The sequence below is a fragment of the Globicephala melas genome, chromosome 4 (assembly GCF_963455315.2).
Source record: "Globicephala melas chromosome 4, mGloMel1.2, whole genome shotgun sequence".
Classification (NCBI taxonomy): Eukaryota; Metazoa; Chordata; class Mammalia; order Artiodactyla; family Delphinidae; genus Globicephala; species Globicephala melas.
In genome coordinates this window covers 65,896,018-65,908,792 of record NC_083317.1, presented here as the reverse complement: position 1 = coordinate 65,908,792, position 12,775 = coordinate 65,896,018, and the positions used below count along the sequence as shown (strand labels likewise).

General features: G+C 40.5%; 1 protein-coding gene across 3 annotated transcripts in view; it reads left to right on the top strand.

The window, feature by feature from the left end:
* The window catches only part of GPR156 (G protein-coupled receptor 156), a 94,985-nt gene that overhangs the window by 58,041 nt on the left and 24,169 nt on the right, over positions 1–12,775 (top strand). For 2 of the 3 annotated variants that reach the window (XM_060298123.1, XM_030857674.2), the window contains exons 4-5: positions 11,455–11,590; positions 11,810–11,920. In XM_060298123.1, the coding sequence (XP_060154106.1) occupies positions 11,455–11,590; positions 11,810–11,920 (247 nt within the window). The remainder of the gene's footprint in view (positions 1–11,454; positions 11,591–11,809; positions 11,921–12,775) is intronic. The other variant, XM_060298124.1, reaches the window with a different exon arrangement.

The window sequence follows — 12,775 nt, the reverse complement described above, 5'->3', positions numbered from 1 at the left end:
AAATGCAAAGGGTCCGAGGGGGGCAAGCGGGGGGTGGTGGTGAGATGAAATGGGAGACTGGAATTGACATATATACACTAATATGTATAAAGTAGACAACTAATAAGAACCTGCTCTATAGCACAGGGAACTCCACTGCACAGTAGAAACTAACACAACATTGTAAAACAACCATATACCCCCCCAAAAAAAATCTTTTGAAAAAAAGAAATGCAAAGTGTGACTGGCTTATTAATAAGTCAGAGCAGGGAAAAGAAATTTGCTTCTGGAATAAGTTGAGAAGGGAAGAGCTGGAAGGGGCCCTAGATTTCATCAAGTCAAACTACTGCTAACTAGTTGGCTCTTCTGCAGGCAGAATGTCCCTATTCATCTAGTTCCTCCCCAGCTTCAGTGCTATAGGCCTGAATTGACAGAATAGTTGGTAGGGACCTTGCTCTCTCCGTGTAAAACAAGGCTCTGCAAGCGCTTAATGGCTACAGGAAAGCAGGCACATTTAGAGAGGCCAGGCCCACTCAGGACAAGAAGCAGGGCTTAGTGTTTTAGTTCATGACAAAACATCGTTTACTGCCTGCAAGGATGTAAAGAGAAGGCATGTGTTGCAGCCTAGCTGCAAGCAGCAAATCAAGATCAGCGGATTTTCTGAAGTCAGAATGGGATGCGTGTTGTTAACCTCTGAGCAGATGTCACCTGAGACCCTGTAGCCTATGTGGTCATGAGGATGAGGTTTCATCCATCAATTGCTCAACAACAATCATGTCACTGGGCCTACATGGCCCTCGACACATGATGTAAGAGACATATTCGACAAAGGCATTTCCTGGGGGGATTCTCCAAGATGCATTCAGCCAATGGAAAGGAATCTTTCAAGTGGCCTGATTTCACTGGAGACAAGTGAACACATATGCATGTGTGCCTGTGTGAGTATACACATCCCCAAGATGCTGCACTTTCCTAGAAACAAAGAATGGGAGAGCAAAAAGCTTCACAAGCATCCCATTAGGATCCTTTCTCTCATTTATTTTTAGACTCCCTTGGCACCATGCTGAGAGAGGAAGCAGAGGAGGGGCTCACCCAGATGACGCGGCTTTTCAGTGAGGGTTTGGGGGCTGGGGATTTGCCAGGTGGTTAAAACCCTGTGTCTGTGGAAGTCCACGGCACGTAAAATATCTTGGCCCTTTTGTGTTCAGTAATGCCAGGGAGTTTCCAGCCATTCTAAGAGGGACCAAGGGGATCCTCCTAAAGCCCTACCATTACCCAGAATGTACCCCTCTTGCCTTAGCACCCATTGAACCGGCTCTTGACTCTCCCTCTGACTGCCAAGGACCTCTGCCACTTTATGGCCATTTGGCACACTTTGGGAAGGATGAGAGCCTCCTTCCTCCACCTAACAGAGGAGAGCGTTGCCAGGGAAAAATGAGATTAGGGAAGACAACAAAGAAAGGAAGAAACAATGGGCCTTCCATGTCCATTAATGAATTCATTCATTCATTCATCCATCTAACAAATGGTTATGGAACATTTGCCATTTTCCAAAGCCTGTGCTAGGGGCTGAAATACAGACAAATAAGAAACATCCTGGCTTTTGAGGAGTATAAATTGTCTAGTGGGACAACAAAATCAATACAATTGTCGTGTAATATAACACAACAATTGTATTGATGCACCTATACCCTGGGGTAGTATAAGGACGTGGAGGAGGGCACCAAGCCTAGACTGAGGGCATCATCCAGACAGACACGTGCTCTTATTTCTTTGAATCCAATGAAGTGAGTCACTCACAAAGGAAATATGAAGAAATAACTCATAGAACAAATAAAAAGATTGACTGGTAGTACAGTAAGCTTGGCTGATTGATTTTGGTGGCAACGGTCTACAAGGTTTTACAATTTTCCCCCACAGCAGTCAGCAGCCTGGATGTAAAAGCAGACAGTGAACTGTAATTTTTTTTTTTTTATTTAACTGTAGTTGATTTACAGTTTATGATAGTTTCCGGTGTACAGATTCTTCTGCATTACAGGTTATTACAAGATACTGAATACAGTTCCCTATGCTGTACAGTAAATCCTTGTTTATCTGTTTTGTATATAGTGGCGTGTATCTGTTAATCCCATACTCCTAATTTATCCCTCCCCCGCTTCCCCTTTGGTAACCATAAGTTTTCTATGTCTGTGAGTCTGTTTTGTAAATATGTTGATTTGTATTATTATTATTATTATTTGTGGTACGCGGGCCTCTCACCGTTGTGGCCCCTCCCGTTGCGGAGCACAGGCTCCGGACGCGCAGGCTCAGCGGCCATGGCTCACGGGCCCAGACGCTCCGCGGCATGTGGGATCCTCCCGGACCAGGGCACGAACCCGTGTCCCCTGCATCGGCAGGTGGACTCTCAACCACTGCGCCACCAAGGAAGCCCTGATTTGTATTATTTTTTTGGATTCCACATATTTATCATATGATATTTGTCTCTGTCTGACTTACTTCACTTAGTATGATAATCTCTAGGTCCACCCACGTTGCTGCAAATGGCAATATTTCATTCTTTTTATGGCTGAGTAACATCAATGGATTGAACTTTTTTTTTTTTTTTTTTTTTTTTTTTTTTTTTTTTCGGTACGCGGGCCTCTCACTGCTGTGGCTTCTCCCGTTGTGGAGCACAGGCTCCGGACGCGCAGGCCCAGCGGCCATGGCTCAGGGGCTCAGCCGCTCCGCGGCATGTGGGATCTTCCTGGACCGGGGCACGAACCCATGTCCCCTGCATCGGCAGGCGGACTCTCAACCACTGCGCCACCAGGGAAGCCCTGGATTGAACTTTTGATGCGAGTTTTGTCGAGCAGGTGCAACAAAAGGGCCTGTTTGGAAAGGGAATTGGGTGTTGTTGAGAGAACAGTCCCAATAACCAACCAGAGGTTTGAAATTGAGTAGAGGAAGGAAGAGAGACTGTGAGAAAGCTAAAGAACCAAGGAACTGAAGGTCTGGAGGTTGTCAGTGGGCAAGTGTATTAGATGTAAGCCTATGAGAGTAGAGGGCTGAGGATAGGAGACTCATTCATTCATTCATCAAGCATTTATTGGGTGATTTTTTCAATTAATTTTTATTGGAGTATAGTTGCTTTACAATGTTGTGTTAGTTTCTGCTGTACAGCAAAATTTATTGAGTGATTTTAATATGTGAGGTAGTGTTATAGTGCTGGGAGTACATCATGAACAATTCTAATTGGCAGGAGAAGACAATAAACAACAAGAATAATAAATATGTAAATTATGTAACATGTTAGAGGTAACAAGTACTATGGTGGGATGGGGATGGAGAGAATAGTGTGGAGTAATAAGGATTTAGTATCTAGTGGAAGAGTGTGATTTTAAGTGGGATTGTCATCATAGCCCTGGTTGAGAGGGTAACATTTGAATAAAGATATGAAGGGAGAGAGGGAATGAACCATGCACATATGTGAATTAAAATATTCCAGGCAGGGAGCACAGCCACTTTAAAGCCCTGAAGTGTGAGAGCACCTGGTGTTTTCATGAAATAGCAAGGAGGTGTGTGGAGTGGAGTGGGCGAGGGGAAGAAGTAGGAAATGAGGTAGAGAGATAACGGGGACCCAAATGTGTAAGCACTGTAGACCCTGGTAAAGACTTTGGCTTTTTTCGAGTGAGATAGAAAGCCATTGCAGGGTTCTGAGCAGAGAAGTGACATGATCACTGTGGCTGCTATGTTGAAAATAGAAGTCGGGAGGGTCCAGAGTAGAAGCAGGGAGACCAGTTAGGAGGCTAGTGTAATAATCCAAATGAGAAATGCAAAGTCAGACTTTGATCAGGGTGATGGCAGCAGGGGTGGTGAGAAGTAGTTGGATTCTGGATGTGTTTTAAGGATAGAGCCAATAGGATTTCATGACAGATTGGATGTGGGAGGTGAGCTAGAGTCAAGTATGACTCCACGATTTTTGGTCCAAGCAAATATAAAGATGAAGTTGCCATTATCTGAACTGAGGAAGGATGTAAGAACAGGTTGAGGGGGGAGACCAGGAGTTACATTTTGGATGCATTGAAATCAAAGATATTGGCGTTTAAATTTTCTGAAGTGGAACCATTCTGAATGATCATAAGACCCAGGGTGTGACCCAGGGTGTCTGAAAGTGGAATAAAGTGAAGTTGTTATGATTAAAGAATTTAAACTCTGGAAGTTGAAAGGTTAATGAAATCTCCTAGGATGGTGGCCCAGGCAGGAGAGGAAGAAGGAGCGCCAGGCTGCTCTCACCCTTAAAATACAGAGTTTGAATATAAATAGCTACAGGTCACACAAATATTAGTTTGAGGTGTTCAGAATTTGAATTGAACTTAATACATTAGAAATAAGCAAAATGATAAATGATCACATTTGCTGAAACACACCAGACAAAATTATGATAAAACTGTTTGGAACATATCCAGATGAGTTAGATTTATAATCCCATTGTAGCGTGGATCAAAAACAGTGGACTGAAAAAGAAATTCAATAAATTTCACAATTTAATCTTAATTGTTTTATTAAAAAGCTTTTTGGGTATGTTTTTAGATATGTTTAAAGCTCAATGATACTATTTCTATCGACTCATGTAGCATTTTAGAAAGCATGGCCCTGTGACATTTTAGGAAAGTTTTCTAATAGTAACAGCAAGCCAAGAAGTACCCTCAGCCCCATTCACAGGCTATGTTTCCAAACTCTGTCCTTAACATCATTAAGAAGAAACAACAGGATACCAGTGTCTCTATAACTCCAAGTATAATGAAAGACCAAGTTCAGAAACTGATATTTGATAAAGATTTTTAAAACATCATACTGTTAGATGTCATTTATGCATCTGAATTCATTAAAGACTTCGAAATGATAATACAGGTTTATATAGGTTCTGCAGATATAGATGGATATTTATCTCTATGTACTGAAACCTTACTTGAGAAGAGAGAAATCAAGAAAACTCTTGCCTTATATTGCCAATCAGTAAATGAAGTAAAAAAGATAATGAGGTAGCTATAAAATCCTTTTTTTAAAAAAATGCCACCTTGTTTCTGACTGTCAGTAACCCAGTCTGGGCTTTTTGTCTCTTCATAAATGAAACACAAGTAATCTAGATGGGCCTAGCTATTTATAAGTAGATAATATTTAAACCTTCTTCCCTTGTAGAAATTATGTTTGTGGTTATTAAAATATTCAGCATATGCAGTCTTCATCTTTTAGTTCAATAGAAAAATATAAATGACATAGGTGTTTGAATTCCTATCAAAGTAGCAAAGACATTCTCCAGACTTACATAATTCACCTGCTGAATTGGAGATGATTCACCTTTCAGTGACTTCCCAGGTGTTAACTTGGCCAAACACAATAGGTAAATCATCTTCTATTCATTTTTTTTTTCTGAGGCAAGTTTTCAGTATCATTGTTTAGGAAAAATATCAAAACATACATATATAAGTCCATAACATGTCCATTTGAAAATTAATTTGCATCAACTTCTGAGATGTGAAGACTATGTAATGTATATTTTGTTTTTTAAAAAAACTAAATTGAGTTCCTGCTAACTAAATCAGGAGGGGGAGGAATTCTAAATCAGGATTCATGCAGTACTGAATTACACAAAGGAGACCTGATTGTACAGTGGTGTTCAAATAAAATGGTCCAGAGAGGAGTTAAGAAAGAAACCTACCCATCAGTGATCTAGACAACACAGACGTGTGGCTGTGAAACTGGGCATTTGCTTGGTGAGAACCTCATCATCAGATATTCATAGCTGATGCCTAGGAGCTTGTGAGAGGCCACAGGGAAGAACAGCCTCAGTTCTTGGTCCTGCAGGATCCCACCCAGTGGTTTTACCACCGCCCAAGCTTCTGGCTGCACTGAGTGGCCAGTCCTGCTCAGCGGTGCCCTCTTTGCTAAATCAGTGTCAGCACTGGTCTCTCTAATGTATACTTTTCTTAACAAATGCTTTGCAAAGCTGCTGATAATCATTGTTATTTTGGTAGTCAATATTCAGCACATATTCCCCCTTCTTATGGGAAGAGACAAAGAAACTAGGGAAGATTACTCTAAGCCCACAGTTTGAAGACATGATGACTGAGGAAGCAATCCTGAAGGAAGAAGTGGATAGGTAGGATAGGGCTAAATCTTAAATGGGGATACAGGAGACTTAAGGTAAACAATAGAAAATTGTTCTTTATACATGTAGCTCTCTTGGTAAGTGATGAAGGTGGTATTTTAAGAAAATAAGTGTGACGGGGCGAGAGAGAGTCATGGACATATACACACTAACAAACGTAGTAAGGTAGATAGCTAGTGGGAAGCACCCGCATGGCACAGGGATATTGGCTCGGTGCTTTGTGACAGCCTGGAGGGGTGGGATAGGGAGGGTGGGATAGGGAGGGTGGGAGGGAGGGAGACGCAAGAGGGAAGAGATATGGGAACATATGTATATGTATAACTGATTCACTTTGTTATAAAGCAGAAACTAACACACCATTGTAAAGTAATTATACCCCAATAAAGATGTTAAAAAAAAAAAGAAAATAAGTGTGAAAGTAATACGCAAGATGTATTAGGACAGGGAAAAACTGGTGTTACAGAGAGCTGAAGCTTACACCAAAAAATCTAAAGATTAACATTTTTGCATCGCCTTAGAGTATTCAAAGAGTTTTAGCACACACCTCATTTGATCCTCACAGTACCCTGTGGGTGGATACAAAAGAAGATATTATCTTCATTTCACAAATGAGGAAGCAGGAACCTAGACTAGTTAAATGAGGCGATGAAAGTCACACAGCTGTGACTGGCTGAGCCAGGATTCCCATCTCATACCGACTCCAGTTCCATTTCTCCTAACACGACTGTATCCTGGATAAATGTGGTAGCAGGAATGGAGAGTGAGGGATAGCTCAGAGAGATTTTGAAATAACAAGTGAAAGAAATTGGCAATTGATTGGGTAGAGGTGGAGAAGGAAAAGGAAGAGGGAAAAGGTGATTCCCAGGTTTCTAAAGCCTGGAAGATGATGAGGTTAACAGTATCATCAGCTGTGTTGGCAACATGCTTGCAACATGCTTGCAACATGCTTGCTACATGCTGGGCCCTGTGCCACACACTTGGCTGCATTGCCCCTTTGAATCCTCACAACTCTTTGGTTTGGGCAGGAGGGGAGCGTGTATTATTATTATCCCCATTTTACAAGGCAGTTGTTCTCACTTTTAGAGGAAGAGAAAAAAATCAAGATTTTTGCTCCAAGACTAGGTAAGGCTCAGCTGGACTCATTGGCTTACGGTGACTGTACTTGGGGCCTGAGTCGCAGGCAGAGGTTTGGTGTTCTTGTATGTGTGGACGTAATTATGTTGCCGGCTGTGAAGTAATCAAGCTGGGCCTATGGTGGTTGTGATGGTTCTAAGTACAGCACTGCCAAACTGTTTGTTTAATGCCTCCTAGGTACGTTGCCTGTCTTTAAAGTAGGCTGTATTAAGTAGCTGGTTTTGCCTTCGCTCTGGCCTTTAAGGTGGTCAGCCAGGTAATCCAGGTACATAGATAAGAATGCTTTCCCCCTTTGTTACTATTTAAAAATAAACATATAGGGAACTTCCCTGGTGGCGCAGTGGTTAAGAATCCGCCTGCCAGTGCAGGGGACACGGGTTTGAGCCCTGGTCCAGGAAGATGCCACATCTTCCCTTAGATCCCGTGGAGCAGCTAAGCTCGTGCACCACAACTACTGAGCCTGCGCTCTAGAGCCCGCGAGCCACAACTACTGAGCTCGTGTGCCACAACTACTGAAGCCCACACGCCTAGAGCCCGTGCTCCACAACAAGAGAAGCCACCGCGATGAGGAGCCCACATGCCACAATGAAGAGTAGCCCCCGCTTGCTGCAGCTAGAGAAAGCCCGCGCGTAGCAACAAAGACCCAATGCAGCCATAATTAATTAATTAATTAAAGAAAATGTAGGTGAGTTTAAGAAAAAAATAAATATATAATTACCAAATGACTAGTTGTATAAATATTGCATTTATGCAGAATACACTATTTAGACTAAAACTCTTAAGTACAGTTACATTACTTCTTAACTGTTACTAGTTATTTTTATTTCTTAATTGTTATCAATCACAGTCCAATGTAAACCTGCTTTTCTCCTTAGGTTAACCAATTAACACATTTCTGCCTTGTCCCAGGCCTCTACTGGTGCCCAGGATTTGTCAGACCGTGATTGTCCACATTTCCCTATAATCTTCAAAGTGCTCTATAACCTCATTTAAAAATCACTTAAGAAACAACCTTTCCCAAATTTCCTGCTTTCAATCCCTGCTTTCTCTTCCTCTCTTGGTCAAACAGAGAGAGGAAAACAATTTACATGTCCAATAAAGTAAATAGTGGATGAAAAATTCCCCAAAGTTTTGTCAAAAAGTAGTTTACCTTACAGCTCATTTTATTTTATTTTTTAATTTTATTTTTTTATTAAGGTATAGTTGATTTACAATGTTGTGTTAGTTTCAGGTGTACAGCAAAGTGATTCAGTTATACATACATGTATATATTAATATATGTATTATATATATTCTTTTCCAGATTCTTTTCCCTTATAGGTTATCACAAAATATTGAGTATAGATCTCTATGCTATACAGTAGGTTCTTGTTGGTTATCTGTTTTATATATAGTAGTATGTATATGCTAATCCCAAACTCCTAATTCATCCCTCCCCACCTTTCCCTTTTGGTAACCATAAATTTGTTTTCTATGTCTGTGGGTCTATTTCTGTTTTGTGTATAAGTTCGTTTGCATCATTTTTAATTGGATTCCATATATAAGTGATATCATATGATATTTGTCTTTCTCTGTCTGGTTTACTTCACTTAGTATGATAATCCAGGTCCAGCCATGTTGCTGCAAATGGCATTACTTCATTCTTTTTTATGGCTGACTAACATTCCGTCGTATATACATACCACATCTTCTTTATCCATTCACCTGCCAATGGAAATTTAGGTTGCTTCCATGTCCTGGCTATTGTAAATAGTGCTGCAGTGAGCACTGGGGTGCATGTATCTTTTCAAATTATGGTTTTCTCCAGATATATGCCCAGGAGTGGTATTGCAGGATCATATGGTAGCTCTATTTTTAGTTTTTTAAGGAACCTCCATACTGTTCTCCATAGTGGCTGTATCAATTTACATTCTCACCAACTGTAGGAGGGTTCCTTTTTCTCCATACCCTCTCCAGCATTTATTATTTGTAGACTTTTTGGTGATAGCCGTTCTGACTGATGTGAGGTGATAACCTCATTGTAGTTTTGATTTGCATTTCTCTAAGAATTAGTGATGTTGAGCATCTTTTCATGTGCCTTTTGGCCATCTGTATGTCTTCTCTAGAGAAATGTCTATTTAGATCTTCTGCCCATTTTTTTATTGTGTTGTTTGGTTTTTGTTGTTGTTGTTGTTATTGATCCGTATGAGGTATTTGTATAGTTTGGAGATTAATCCCTTGTTGGTCGCATCATGTGCAAATATTTCCTCCCATTCTGTAGGTTGTCTTTTTTGTTTTGTTTATGGTTTCCTTTGTTGTGAAAAACCATTTAAGTTTAATTTGATCCCATTTGTTTCCTTTTCTTTTTCTTTCCATTACTCTAGGAGATGGATGCAAAAAGATATTGCTGTGATTTAAGTCAAAGAGTGTTCTATGTTTTCCTTGAGGAGTTTTATGATACTCGGTTTTACATTTAGGTCTTTAATCCATTTTGAGTTTATTTTTGTGTATGGTGTTAGAGAATGTTCTAATTTCATTCTTTTACATGTAGCTGTCCAGTTTTCCTAGCATCACCCATTGAAGAGGGTGTATATCCATTGTATATTCTTGCCTCCTCTGTCATGTCATTAATTGACCATATGTGTGTGGGTTTATTTCTGAGCTTTCCATCCTGTCCCATTGATCTATATTTCTGTTTTTGTGCCAGTATCATACTGTTTTGAGGACCATAGCTTTGTAGTATGGTCTAAAGTCAGGGAGCCTGATTCCTTCAGCTCCATTTTTCTTTCTCGAGATTACTTTGGCTATTCAGGGTCTTCCGTGTTTCCATACAGATTTAAAAAAAAAATTTCTAGTTCTGTGAAAAATGCCATTGGTGATTTGATAGGGATTGCATTAAATCTGTAGATTGCCTCGGGTAGTATAGTCATTTTGACAATATTGATTCTGCCAGTCCAAGAACACAGTACATCTTTCTATTTGTTTGTGTCATCTTTGATTTCTTTCATCAGTGTCTTATAGTTTTTGGAGTACATGTCTTTTGCCTTCTTAGGTAGGCTTATTCCTAGATATTTTATTCTTTTTGATGCAATGGTAAATGGGATTGTTTCCTTAATTTTTCTTTCTTATCTTTCATTGTTAGTGTATAGAAATGTAATAGATTTCTGTGTATTAATTCTGTATCCTGCAACTTTACCAAAATCATTGATGAGCTCTAGTAGTCTTCTGGTAGTATCTTTAGGATTTTCTATGTAGAGTAACATGTCATCTGCAAACAGTGACAGTTTTATTTCTTCTTTTCCAACTTGGATTCCTTTTATTTGTTTTTCTTCTCTGATTGCTGTGGCTAGGACTTCCAAAAGTATGTTGAATAAAAGTGGTGAGAGTGGCCATCCTTGTCTGATCTTAGAGGAAATGCTTTCAGCTTTTCACCCCTGAGTATGATGTTAGCTGTGGGTTTGTCATATATGGCCTTTATTATGTTGAGGTAGGTTCCCTCTATGCCCACTTTCTGGAGAGTTTTTATCATAAATGGCTGTTGGATTTTATCAAAAGCTTTTTCTGCATCTATTAAGATGATCCTATGGTTATTATTCTTCAGTTTGTTGGTGTGGTGTATCACACTGATGGATTTGCAGATATTGAAAAATCCCTGGGATAAATCCCCCTTGATCATGGTGTATGATCCTTTTAAAGTATTGATGGATTCGATTTGCTAATGTTTTGTTGAGGATTTTTGAGTCTATGTTTATTAGTGATATTGGCCTGTAATTTTCTTTTTTTGTGGTATCTTTGTCTGTTTTTTTCAAATAGTAGTTTACCTTACAACGCATTTTTAAAGGCTCCAAACTGTATCTCTTTAGGTATCTACCTGCTAGTTATTTATTCACTAGGCCATAGAGCAGTCTCTTAGCAACCATAAACTTCATGGAAAAATGCTAACTCCTCTCTGATACCACCTGTTTTTAGGAAGTGACCTTCTTTTAAAAGACTTGGAGTTATACAAGCAAGAAATACCAGAATTTAGTTCTTTTTGAAAATAAATAAGTCATATTTATTTAATTTTTAAAAATTTTTATTTAAATTTTTCACAGATTTGTAAAGTGGTTTCTTCCCTATGGCCTTTTACTCTGAGGCTGCATTGGAGATTATTCTGGCCCACTCCCAGGGCAAATGACATGACTGTAGGTGTCTTTCTTCCTGGTTTCCTATAGGATTGTGAAGATGTCCAGTCCCAATCTGAACATTGTGACCTTATTGGGCAGTTGTCTGACTTACAGTAGCGCTTACCTCTTTGGGATTCACCATCAAGGTGCTTTAGCAGGAAGGTCAATGGAAACTCTCATTCAGGTAGGTGAAGTCTTCAATTTTGTTTTGAATATGATGCGGGTGGTGGTTACATTTATCCTTGCTGTAGGCACTTTCAGAGGCAATCCCTGGAACGCTGAGTCAGTGAGGTCCACTTTCTGCCCCAGGTCCTCTGTGGACTGAGGCTTTACAGATCAGAATGTATGGAGAACCACAAAGGATTCTCCCCTGCCTCTTGCTTCTGTCCCTTTCCGCCTATAGGTAAGACTGTCCATGTTGTGCATTGGGACCTCCCTTGTGTTTGGCCCCATTCTGGGAAAGAGCTGGCGACTCTACAAGGTGTTTACCCAGAGGGTTCCAGACAAGAGAGTGGTGAGTAGGCAACAAGTACACAGTGCTTGATCACAGACAGCAGCTCTACTACTGGTTAAAAGCTAGAGAAACTTGTGCCAGATTACTGGGTCTGGCCCTTTTATGATGACCTGAAGTTCCTGCTCTTTACTTCAAACCTTGGAGTCACATGGCCGGTGTCAGTGCTATTGGGATATAGGTCTTTAAACAAAGGTTCTGCTTCATATGCACCCCAGGCCCCGGTACTGCTCTGGGGGATGTGTGAGCTGGCCCATATCTGGCACCAGTTTGAGGGAGAGCAAGATGCCCAGAGAGGCTGTTGCTTGGCACAGGTGTGAGCTGAAAGTGGACAGAGGGAGAGTGATTACAGAGAAGCTATAGCAGATAAGCAGTTATTTCCCTCTCTGGAGCCTGATTCTTTTCCATTTAAGAAGGCCATTCTCTGCACTAAGAAGGATGAGCCTGGAGCAGTGAGCAAGGAAGAGCATACCCATTTCAGCAGACAGAATCAACCCTAGAAGCTATGTGGCAGCCAGACCACCTACATGTGCCTGACATCAGGTGTCATCCTAACCACATTCCCCCATTTTATCAGGTTTCCTGATAGAGCTGCCCACACCTCAAAGCCTGATCATCAAACCCTTTGTCTATGTAGGCCCTGCCCAGACCTAACATATTACTCAGTTGGAGTTCACTTCTCTGGACTGACAAGACTTTTTTTTTTTAGCAAACATTATTAAATTGTGGTGCATATTTATCAAAAGCTCCACGTGAGTAACCATACATATGAAAAAGTTTGCCTAAAGGACAGTAAGTTCATTCATCCCTCTAGAACACTAATTCCTTTTTTTAAAAATAGCTTTATTGAGGTATAAT